This window comes from Borostomias antarcticus (genome assembly GCF_949987555.1).
Source record: "Borostomias antarcticus genome assembly, chromosome: 2".
In the NCBI taxonomy this organism is placed as follows: Eukaryota; Metazoa; Chordata; class Actinopteri; order Stomiiformes; family Stomiidae; genus Borostomias; species Borostomias antarcticus.
In genome coordinates, this window is record NC_140235.1 from 5,980,665 (window position 1) to 5,992,843 (window position 12,179).

At 50.5% G+C, this 12,179-nt stretch overlaps 1 protein-coding gene across 6 annotated transcripts in view; it reads right to left on the reverse strand.

The window, feature by feature from the left end:
* LOC311319640 (echinoderm microtubule-associated protein-like 6) overlaps positions 1-12,179 on the reverse strand; it is a gene marked incomplete at its 5' end in the record, with an annotated part of 62,173 nt that overhangs the window by 33,991 nt on the left and 16,003 nt on the right. For all 6 annotated transcript variants that reach the window (XM_084451221.1, XM_084451223.1, XM_084451224.1 and 3 more), the window contains 7 exons: positions 2,266-2,403; positions 3,398-3,599; positions 5,627-5,762; positions 5,918-6,103; positions 8,246-8,314; positions 8,452-8,550; positions 11,620-11,779. In XM_084451221.1, coding sequence (XP_084307347.1) covers positions 2,266-2,403; positions 3,398-3,599; positions 5,627-5,762; positions 5,918-6,103; positions 8,246-8,314; positions 8,452-8,550; positions 11,620-11,779 — 990 coding nt within the window. The remainder of the gene's footprint in view (positions 1-2,265; positions 2,404-3,397; positions 3,600-5,626; positions 5,763-5,917; positions 6,104-8,245; positions 8,315-8,451; positions 8,551-11,619; positions 11,780-12,179) is intronic.

The following is a 12,179-nucleotide window of genomic DNA, read 5'->3' on the forward strand; positions in this document are numbered from 1 at the left end:
GTGGCCATATTTGGGAGACTTGTGACTTTAAAATACTGCTGTTGGTTTATAAAGCACTGAATGGTCTAGGGCCAAAATATATTTCTGATCTGCTCATATGCTATGAACCATCCAGACCCCTCAGGTCGTCTGGCACAGGTCTGCTTTCTGTCCCCAGAGTTAAAACAAAACATGGAGAAGCAGTGTTCAGTTTTTATGCCCCACATATCTGGAACAAACTTCCAGAAAAGCAACTCCAGCAACTCTTGGTTCTTTTAAAACAAGCCTGAAGACTTTTCTTTTTGCCACTGCTTTCTAAGAGGAGTTATGTTTATCTGTATACTGCACTGTAACTTTTATTCCTGCATTCTATTTGTCCTGCTTTTTGTTTTAAATGTCTATAATGACTTGCTTTTTGTTTTAATGCTTTTAATTTGTCCTGCCTTTTGTTTTAAATGTCTTTAATGTCTTGCTTTTTGTTTTAATGCTTTTAATGTCTCATGTAAAGCACCTTGAATTGCCTTGTAGCTGAAATGTGCTATATAAATAAACTTGCCTTGCCTTGCCTTGCCTTGCCCGCTCTGTGACTCGGATAGCATGTGGCCCATGCTACACCCTTCCACACAGTTTCGTGAAAATCTGTGTTGTTTTTGTGTAATCCTGCTGACAGACATTCGTTGGTGCGGCATCGCTGGGGCAGAGGTAATAACGCTAATAAAACATTCTATTTGTAATGAACACAAGAGAGCAAGAGAGCGAAACCTCTCTTCAACCAACAGCCTTCCGGCAGAAACACATCAACACAGCCAGAGGCTGCATTCATCCAATCCAATCACCCAGTCCCTGTGCACCCCCAGGCCAACAGCCCGGCCTCCTCTGATAGACCCCAGGCTAATAAGAGAGAGCCTACATTAAAGTGCTGTGTTGGAGAATTAGCCTGTTCAGACATATTGATTTATGGCACGGTGGACCAATTTACTGTTCCGTGATGGGAGTTGAGCCGGTCTCTCAGGCAGCCGACTGCTGGGAGGAGAACTAAATCTGCAGTCTGCGATCAGACCGGAGAATAAGAAATACTTTACTGCAGCTCAGTGAAGGGGGGAGTAAACGGAGGTCTGGGCTCAGGCTGCTGCTGCTGTTCTGGCAGCTTCCATGACTATACTGTCTTTCTAGACAGCAACAGGTGGGATTCTTGTGCCAACAAAAAATGCATATGCTTGCTGACGCATAACCTGAATGTATAATGCCTATACACCAAGGCTGCCCACACTTTTTTGGCTTGGGACCACATTTGAAATGAACAGCTCAGCAGGAGCTGGCAACTGAAATGTCCATAAAATTAGCATAGATTTACATAATTCATGTGAAGTAAACAAATTAAGGCTACTGTTTCAAAATCAAAGAATACATTTATTAATGTATTTAATACATTATTCAATCAAGCTACCAAATACTTCACACACAAAGTCCATGGAACATTAACTTTTTGTTGTAGGCTATAGGCGTATGTGCTTTGCACAATCTTTGAGCAAATCACTGGTTTTGTTTGTTAATGACTCTCTGCCGGTGAGCAAATCAGGTATTTGTTTATCAATTTAAAATAAAATTGTGAATGACTTGCGATCGAACCGTAAGGGCCCTGCGATGGACTCCACCTATTGGGCGCCCCTGATCTACACAGTATCGTCAGAGATGAGGACGCAGCCCCTCTGTCTCAGCAGGTCGCTGTGAAAAGTTGTGGTGCTTCCTGTAACTGACTCTGAGGACCAAAGGCACAGGCAGAGGTGTAGCGGTTCGGTGTGTCTAGAGCACAGGTTCCCAAACTCCATAAATGTGGGCCTCCCCTCTGAAAACAGTGACACACCTGCGCCCCCCCAACCACCCAAATTTGTCCATTTTGCAAGGCAGCATTAGCTAGCCCATAACGTTACAGAGCTAAGTTAGCTCGGTGGCACCTGCTGCTAGTTAACGTTATGACGTTTTCGCACAATACATTCATGCCTGCGGGGGGAGGCTCTCTCTGCACTATCCACAAATTTAGTATACATCTCTCCCATTATTTATTTCGATCTTCTGACCTTTAAAATCACGTTTCATTCATAAAAACCATAGACATTTAAAATAAAAAACATGTTTTTCCTTATTTTTTTTTAACCATCCCTCCGCGCCTCTCCTGAATTTCTTTGCCCGCCTCACAGATTGGGAATGCCTGGTCTAGAGGGTTGGTGTGTGTGTGTGTGTGTGTGTGTGTGTGTGTGTATGTGTGTGTGTGTGTGCGGTAGCTACCTGACCCGTAGCACGGTGAACGAGCCGTCCTTCATGCCCAGGGCCAGCTGGGAGCCGTCGTTACTGAACGCCACGCTGCGGACCGCCTCCTCCATGTTACAGCGCGCGATCAGGGCGTGGTCCGCCAAGCTCCACAACCTTGCAACAGCAGACGGACACACGCTCAGACCAATCAGCAATGAGCTGCTGGGAAGGCTCATACAGCCCTGTCAGTGCACTCAGACCAATGAGCATCAGATGACATCATCTGCAGCAACAGCAGTAAGAGGACAAGTGAGTGAGTCAGTGGCAGCAAGGCAGACAAACAATGAGCTAGTTAAAACTGCAAGATGGAGGCTCAAATAAGTGTTATGCAGGTGGTGTGTATGTACTTTTGGATGTCTATTTGTGTGTGTGTGCAAAATCAAATGTGTTTGTGTGTGTGTGTGTGTGTCTGCATGTGTGTGCATGTGTTTGTGTGTGTGTGCAAGCAGGCCAGCGTGCATGCATTTGTTTGTGCATGTGGTTTGTGTTTGTGTGTGCGTGTGTACAGTATGTGTGTGCGTGTGTGTGCGTGTGTGTGTGTGTGTGTGTGTGTGTGTGGTTGTGTGTGTGTATGGGCGTGCCTGTGTGTGTCCTGGGTGTGTTTGTCAATCTAATTGGCTCCCTGGCTGTGCCCACATAGAGCTGTATCCCCAGATACTGCAGGGTAGGTTGTTCTGGAGTGATGGCTTACTGAACAAACACACACAGGCACATGCTAACACACAACTACTCCACATAGCTGTCTTTACTGCAATTAGAGAGTTATCAACTCTGATCTTAGAAAATGGCTCTAGAATTCTCAACTCTGTTCATATCCTAGTTGGAGGTTCTAAAACGTCCGCTTTCAAATTTTTGAAAATAATCACTAGCATCTCGTCACAGCTGTTGCATGTGAACCTGGTTTAATCAAAATCTTCAACTTTGACAAATATCTAGAACACTGTGTCTTGGACTGATAAAGCTCTATGACCCTGTCCTTATAGATCGATCCAGAGTTTTATATTCTAATATGCAGTAGAGCTCTGTAAATACCATACAAAACAGCTTTAGAACTCTGTCCGCTACCAGAGCCAGAATGGAGGAGAGCCCAGTGGTGAGTAACACTGACCGTACGGAGCGGTCATCGCTGCCGGTCACAGCCAGGGGCTTCTTGGGGTGGACGTCGAGGGCCCAGAGCTCGCCCTCACAGTGACCCTGCATGATGAGGAGGGGCTTATCTCTGTCCCGCACCATCACCTCGAAGATCTCACTGTCCTGGGTTCCCGCAAGGATGCGGTCGGCTCTCCAGCACACGCTACGGATGGACAGACCTGATGAGGGAGGTGGGGGGGGGGGGGGGGTGGGGGGGTAGGGGATGGAGGAAAAAGGGGGGGGATACTCATAAAAAAGACATAATAAAAATAAATGTTACATCGAGGTTTAATACAGACATGTGTCTGGAACGAGCTGCCTGATGAACATCCGTTTTGACAACAAGACATTATCCACTACCCCGCAGCATTAAACTGTCAGTGTAGCAGAAATCTACCAGTCCTAGGAAAATAGATTTATCTCACAGCGTCCTCTCATTACCATAACGTGATATGTTCACAGCAGCGAAAACAAACAGAAGTAACCCTTGGCAGCCAATACTCCCATGCTGACTAGAGTACACAAACATCCTATAGAGACAGAGTGCCTGACAACCAGCTAACAAGGAACCTGGCAACCGTTAACAACTTGTCAAATCATCTGTAAATAGAGGGTTGTGTTAATTACATGGCAACCAGAATGCTGAACCGAGGTAAATTGCCAGACACACCTTGACCCCATGGGGTGGAGGCTACCGTTGATTGTAATTACTGTGCATGGTCACCTCCTCACATGATAGAGTGTAAAGAATAGAACACACACACTCATATGCTCCTATGTTGAATTTTACGTTTTACGTTTTTCCATCAGGTAAAATGGAAGTAAAATTCAACACTGGAGCGTATGAGTGTGTGGGTTGTATTCTTTTCATTGTGACCATCACCTAGCCCAGCACTCCGATAACTACTGTGCGTATCTCTTCAGCTTTTCATTGTAAGATCTTATAGCAGCTGTAGACTGCATACGAAAACGAATAGTCAAACATACAGTATAGGCCTACTTATAAATAATTGTAGGATTTCCTGGTGTGTCCCTGGCCAATCGGAGCCCAGTGAGTAGTCGCATGGTGCACCTGTGTGGGAGGCCTTTAGAAAGGCCATAGTCTTCATTACTGTCCTTCTCCCCACTGAAAGGTCAGACATTAGTATTCACGCATGCACACACACACACACACACGCACGCCCACACATGCACACTCTCCCTGGGACTGTGAGGGAGGGACACAGCATTGATGAGTCAACCAGCTCTGGGAATTCGTCACAGTACACTGGCTGAGAGGGGGAAGAAAGTTGGAGGTGAAGATAAAAAAAGAGGAGAGAGAGGGAGAGAGAGAGAGAGATGGGATGATCTACAATAACAGAAGAGGAGATAGGAGGAGAGGACAAAAAGAGTAATTATAGGAGAGAGAAAAGAAGGAAGGTAAGATAAGAAACTCATTATGGAAGAGGAGAGAATAGAGGAGAAGAAGCAAGCGCAGCCCCACACAGCCCGTGTCTGAGGCGTGAACTCTGACCCCTACAAAACACATTCTCAATCTCAACACATTCTCCCACTCTTTAGTAATCTTAGATACACTCCATTTCTCCCTCCCGCTGTCTTCCCTTCACCCATCCCTCTATCCGTTCATGCCCAGCTCCCCCTTTTAATTACCCAGGATCCCCCAGGGAGCGAGGCAGACGCTTGGAGCGTGACATGGTTTTGATCAGCCCGGGGCCTGGCCCACGCCGCCAGAGCATCCCGCAGGGCCAAGGGAGGGGGATGCTAACGGCTAGCGTGGCCTAGCCTAGCAAAACCCCTCTGTGATGTTTAATAGATCACAGAGGCCCACACTCTATAGGCACTTAGGCGCACGCTCACCTCACACCTACTCCCAGCCCGGAGGTCCTCTGGGATCTCTAAAAGCCTTTTCTGCTCCTTTCGGTGAGAAGACTAAAGACGGGTGCATGTTCTATTTGTTATTCTTGGAGCAGCTGTGGCTCAGGAGGTAGAGCGCGTCGTCCAATGACCGACCCCCAGTTACTCCCAATGAGCAGGCTAGCACCTTGCATGGCAGCTGCCGCCACTGGTGTGTGAATGTGTGTGAATGGGTGAACGAGAGGCCATTGTAAAGCGCTTTGGATAAAAGCCAAGCATTGGAACATTACCATTGGAAAATGCCAAGCTTCAAGTAGGTTTTAGCACGAATGCTTTTCTGGGCGTGACCCACCTTTGTAGCCCTGCTCAGCCTCCCGGAGGTCGATCTTGGTGATGGGTTTGAAGTCCACGTCCCAAAGCCTGACACAGCCATCACGCCCCCCAGTGGCAAAGCCCTCCTCACAAGCATACATGCTGAAGATGCCGGCCTAAACACAGGATGGTCAAACGCACATTAAATCCCACCCTGGTACATCGACAAGACCCCAACCTATACAGCATGAGTGAGTGTGTGTCTAAGCGTTAAGATGCGTCTGTGTGAGTGTGTGTGTGTGTGTGATGGAACACACGGTACTCTACTCACCCCGTGAGCAGCCTGCACCGTGCGCACCAGGTTCAATCCCTTCCACACGTAGATGTCACCATTCAGCGCCCCTGAGTATGTGATGTCATCTTTGGCAGACGCCACACACAGGATGGTCTGCAGGTCGCCCGTCTTCCCGAATATCCCGCGCTTCGGGGTCAACGCGTTACCACACAGCGCCCAGAACTACAGACAGGGAGAAGGAGAGGGAGAGAGGGAGGGAGAAAGAGAGGTGAAGAGGAAAAATGTGAAGGTCAAGATCCAGAGTGGAGGGGGGGAGGGGGGGGTACAGCAGAGAGAAACAGAGAGAGATGAGCCGCTCTCAGTCCATTTGGAGAAAGGTTATAAGGTCTACAACAACATGTCTGCTGTTCATTTCCCAGACAGGCCTCTGCTCTCCCCAGGGGAAAAGTGAATGCCATTTTGTGATACATTTCATCATCACTATGGCACCGCCTATGGGAGCTCGAGAGAGAGAGAGAGAGAGAGAGAGAGAGAGAGAGAGAGAGAGAGAGAGAGAGAGAGAGAGAGAGAGAGTGTGTGTGTGTGTGTGTGTGTGTGTGTGTGCTTGTGTGTGTCTATAACGTGTTATGGCAATCCTGGAGAGGCCAGGGCTACGGCGAAGCCACTTCAGCACCACAGACCGCGAACAGCGGCTTCTGCGGCAGCCTCTCCAGCACCACGGACAGCGTAGCCTGGCCAAGGACAGCGTCTGCAGATGGTTCCCTGTTACCCAGGCAACGACCAGACACGGCTGTCCCCGCTCGCCTCATCAGCACCCCTACCGGAGGGGAACCAGCTGGGGCGCCACCTCCTAATCAGGGGCAAACACCCTCAAATAGAGACCGCCGACCTCGCTCGAGAAACACTGGGTCAACGTGAGTAACCCTGCCTAGGTACTGTAGGTAGCTGGATCCCACATGCTGTGTACCAACCGTCCGTGTGTGTGTGTGTGTGTGTGTGTGTGCGCGTGTTCATGTGTGTGATTATGTGCTTATGTCGGAGGGACAGTAACAGACACCCCTTCCGCAGGCGGCTGACAGAGCAGATGACCGCTTTTGACTGGACATAAACTGGCGTCCTCCGACTGCTCTTCCCAGGAGCCACGGAAAACAACCTGCTTTGGTTCCTGTCTCCACCCCTCCACAGCACAGCTGCTACTGGCGGCTGGCTCAGCCACAGGCCAACGTTTAACACCCCGTCTTCACATCCAGAACCCACAGCAGCAGCCGGTGTCTTGTGTATCGCCCTGTACTGTAGCTGGTTTATGTGTAGAATGAGGTTCTAGATCCAGACCCAGTGCTGCTGCAACCCGTCCGTTAAATTAAGTGACTGCTTGAATTGAGTGTGTTGACGCTAGGTTGGGACAACAGAAAAACTACGAAACAAGCCGTGCAGACGAAGTGTGAAGGCCTGTCGGGACTGTGAATACCCTCTCAGTGTGACACTTTATGTTCATTTCTGGCCGACGATTGGTCAGGAGCGGTCAGAAGTGCTCGGTCCGACTGACTACCACTGTCAGGTCACTCTGTTTCTGTCGACTGCGGGTGTGGGACTGGAAGAAAGGGAAAATCCTGACCACTGCAACGGGACATTCAGATAGGGTAGGCCAGTTGGTTTGATGCATGTTTGTGTGTGTGTGTGTGTGTGTGTGTGTGTGTGTGTGTGTGCGGGTGGGTAGGGGGGGGGTGGGGTTCTTATTCAGGGGCTCTGAGCGTGGGCAGGCTGGTCTGCCGGGGTTCAGGTTCTCTGGTCTGTCGGGGTTCGGGTTCTCTGGTATGCCGGGGTTCAGGTTCTCTGGTCTGTCGGGGTTCGGGTTCTCTGGTCTGCTGCGGTTCGGGTTCTCTGGTCTACCGGGGTTTGGGTTCTCTGGTCTTCCGCGGTTCGGGTTCTCTGGTCTGTCGGGGTTCGGGTTCTCTGGTCTGCTGCGGATCAGGTTCTCTGGTCTACCGGGGTTCGGGTTCTCTGGTCTGCTGCGGTTCGGGTTCTCTGGTCTACCGGGGTTCGGGTTCTCTGGTCTGTCAGGGTTCGGGTTCTCTGGTCTGTCGGGGTTCGGGTTCTCTGGTCTGTCGGGGTTCGGGTTCTCTGGTCTGCTGCGGTTCAGGTTCTCTGGTCTACCGGGGTTCGGGTTCTCTGGTCTGCTGTGGTTCGGGTTCTCTGGTCTACCGGGGTTCGGGTTCTCTGGTCTGTCAGGGTTAGGGTTCTCTGGTCTGTCGGGGTTTGGGTTCTCTGGTCTTCCGCGGTTCGGGTTCTCTGGTCTGTCGGGGTTCGGGTTCTCTGGTCTGTCGGGGTTCGGGTTCTCTGGTCTGTCGCGGTTCGGGTTCTCACCTTGATGTGCTTCACTCCACAGCTCACCAGCCGGTGCTGCTGAAAGGGATCCCAGGAGATGTCGAAGATCTGGAAGACAGCCAAGCCATTAATGCACAAACACACGCACGCACACACACGCTCGCACACACACACGCATACACAAGCACAATCCCCCCTCCCCACACACACACACACACAAACATGCATCAAACCAACTGGCCTACCCTATCTGAATGTCCCGTTGCAGTGGCCAGGATTTTCCCTTTCTTCCAGTCCCAAACACACACTGTGTTTTTGGCATCCAGCCCTACGGAGGCCAGGCGCTAGAGAGAGAGAGAGAGAGAGAGAGAGAGAGAGAGAGAGAGAGGAGAAAGAGAGAGAGAGAGAGAGAGGGAAAGAGAGAGAGAGAGGGAAAGAGAGGGAGAGAGAGGGAGGGAGAGAGAGAGAGGGAGAGAGAGAGGGAAAGAGAGGGAGAGAGAGAGGGAAAGAGAGGGAGAGAGAGGGAGAGAGAGAGAGGGAAAGAGAGAGAGAGGGAGAGAGAGGGAGAGAGAGAGACAGAGGGGGGGGGGGTACACTATTAATTCATTTACACAGACAGAATGAGACAGCCTGCATCTATTCTCATCAGCAGGATGAGATGAGGAAACATAGTCATTTATGAACCGTAAATAGAAGGACAGAGAGTGATATTTTCATCATCTATTAATTTACATGAGAGATGGAGAGACAGAGAGAGTGAGGAAAACTCACAGGGGGGGAGAGAGAGAAAGAAAGAGAGGAAATTAGAGGAAATTATCCATGTGACTGAATGGCAGTTTCTAGAAACCCATGTGGTCCAGCACAGGCCTGGCCTGCTGCTTCAGGCAGAACACACCCTGACTAGCACCAGTGAGGAACCCTGACTAGCACCAGTGAGGAACCCTGACTAGCACCAGTGAGGAACCCTGACTAGCACCAGTGAGGAACCCTGACTAGTACCAGTGAAGAACCCTGACTAGCACCAGTGAGGAACCCTGACTAGCACCAGTGAGGAACCCTGACTAGCACCAGTGAAGAACCCTGACTAGCACCAGTAAGGAACCCTGACTATCACCAGTGAGGAACCCTGACTAGCACCAGTGAAGAACCCTGACTAGCACCAGTGAGGAACCCTGACTAGCACCAATGAGGAACCCTGACTAGCACCAGTGAGGAACCCTGACTAGCACCAGTGAGGAACCCTGACTAGCACCAGTGAAGAACCCTGACTAGCACCAGTGAGGAACCCAGACTAGCACCAATGAGGAACCCTGACTAGCACCAGTGAGGAACCCTGACTAGCACCAGTGAGGAACCCTGACTAGTACCAGTGAGGAACCCTGACTAGCACCAGTGAGGAACCCTGACTAGCACCAGTGAGGAACCCTGACTAGCACCAGTGAGGAACCCTGACTAGCACCAGTGAGGAACCCTGACTAGTACCAGTGAGGAACCCTGACTAGCACCAGTGAGGAACCCTGACTAGCACCAGTGAGGAACCCTGACTAGTACCAGTGAGGAACCCTGACTAGCACCAGTGAGGAACCCTGACTAGCACCAGTGAGGAACCCTGACTAGCACCAGTGAGGAACCCTGACTAGCACCAGTGAGGAACCCTGACTAGCACCAGTGAAGAACCCTGACTAGTACCAGTGAAGAACCCTGACTAGCACCAGTGAGGAACCCTGACTAGCACCAGTGAGGCCTGCAGAATCTCAGAGAGGCACAGAAGCTGTTTCCTATTAGTTGGAAAGAAATTAACATTGAGGCAGCTGTATGAGTCAGACAAAAGAGCAAAGCATTAAAGATACAGTATTCAAAACGTTCCTATTCCTCTCTTCTGAATACCTTACTCTCAATCTCTCGTTCTCTTCTTTCTTTCTTTCTTTCTTTCTTTCTTTCTTGTAACGACGAATAGATGATGAACACATCCCTATTAGTGCTGACTGACACAAAACCTGATAAGATCAGTTTTTAATTAGACTGAAACAATGTTATAGGTTTGGCTTTCCGATGAAATAAAGCTGTTCTAGTCTCTGGACAAAAGACTGTGAGGATGAGTGCAGAACCAGCTGGTGTCATGATTCATCTCAGCCCCCGTCCATTAAGCCTCTGCGAGAGCAGTAATGAAATGGTAACGGTCTGTAACGTCTTTAGGATTGACCCAACCTGCCTTGCTCTCCATGGCAAGGGCGCAGCAGCCCTGTGTGGACGGGGCCGGAGAGGATATCCAAGTTCCAAGTTCATCCATCCTTCCTCTCCTCCCCCTCCCTGTCTGGTCTCCATACCGTCCTCCCGCTGTCGCTCTCTCTCTCTCTCTCTCTCTCTTTCTCTCTCTCTGTCCTCCTCCCTCCTTCCCTCCATTCAGACCTCCGCGCCCTGTCTGTCCTCGGCTAAGTAGACCCATCGCTCACCCCCTGCTCTCTCTCTCTCTCTCTCTCTCTTTCTCTCTCATCCCTCACTCCCTGATAGCCTCTAAGTCGACGTTGCATTTGTCAACTGCAAATCACCACCCTTCGTCTCTCTCTCTCTCTCTCTCTCCCTCTCTCTCTCTCTCTCTCCCTCTCTCTCTCTCTCTCTCCCCCCTCTCTCTCTCTCCCCCCCTCTCTCTCTCTCTCTCTCCCTCTCTCTCTCTCTCCCCCCCCCTCTCTCTCTCTCTCTCCCCCTCCCTCCCTCCCTCCCTCCCTCTCCTTCCTCCTCTCTCCGCCATTTCTCTTGTTCCGTACCTTCCTCCAATTTTCTCTTCCTCGTCCCGCTGTGACCCTCTCCATCCATCCTAGTTATCACAGTGCCACAGGCCAACGGGCTGCATAGCTGCATTAGGAGAGTCCAGGAGCCCCGCCTTCACTCCCTCTGACTCTTCTCTCTGCACTCCCACTCTCTCTCTCTCTCTCTCTCTCTCTCGTTCCCTATTCCATCCCCCTCTCAATTCTCTCTTACCCTCTCCACCCCCCTCCGCCTCCTCCACTCTCTTGCCCTCTCCACTCTCCTCCTCTTCCTCCCCCTCTCCTCCTCTTCCTCCCCATCGGCACTCTCCTCTCCACTCTATCCCTCTCCACCCTCTCTCGCTCTCCACTCTCCTCTCTCCCTCTCCTCTCTCTCCCCCTCTCCTCTCTCTCTCCCTCCACTCCTCTCTCTCCAGACCAGTCGTTTTTATAAGGGCCATAAATATACGCGTCAGTCTAAAGGTCACAAGCGAATGCTGCATTCCGCACCAGGCATGATTAACGAGCTCCATACATCAACATCCCGCGACGGCAAAATGACCCAGAAGCCCTCAGGCCAACTCTGCAACAACACCACTGCCACCAAGCATGGGTGCCTACTGTGTGTGTATGTGTGTGTGTGTGTGTGTGTGTGTGTGTCCGTCTCACCTGCCCGTCAGCGCTGAAGGCCAGGCAGGCAACGCCATGGGAGTGTCCGTCTCTGAGCAGCGAGATGGTCTGGACGCTGAAGGTGTCCCACACACACACATAGGGCTCCTTCCCCACTTGACCCGTAGCCACCAGGGAATGCTCCGGGTGCAGGGCCAGGCTGGGGGGAGGAGGAGAAGGAGGAGGAGGAGGAGGAAGGAGGAGAAAGAGGGGGAGGAGAGTGAGGAGAGCTGATAGAACAGGACTAGGGCAAAACGTCCTGTGAACAGAGAAGGTATTCTAAAGTGACACATTTTTGCTTTTGCTGAATCGTTACACAAGGCGTGGTATACAAATATTGTATGATTTATGTTCTTTACTAGGGGGGTGCCGGTTTTGGTGTTTTATTTTTGTGCCACCGTCTGTTTTGTCTGTGTATTGTGGCTCGTAGAAAGGCCCTACTCTGCTTCATGTTTCACATATGAGCAGTAGGACTTTCTATTTTTGTTTAGACATGAATGTGTCCACTAATCCTGTAAGGGACGAGCGTCTAGGTTCATTCATCCACGCATTCCTTTTAG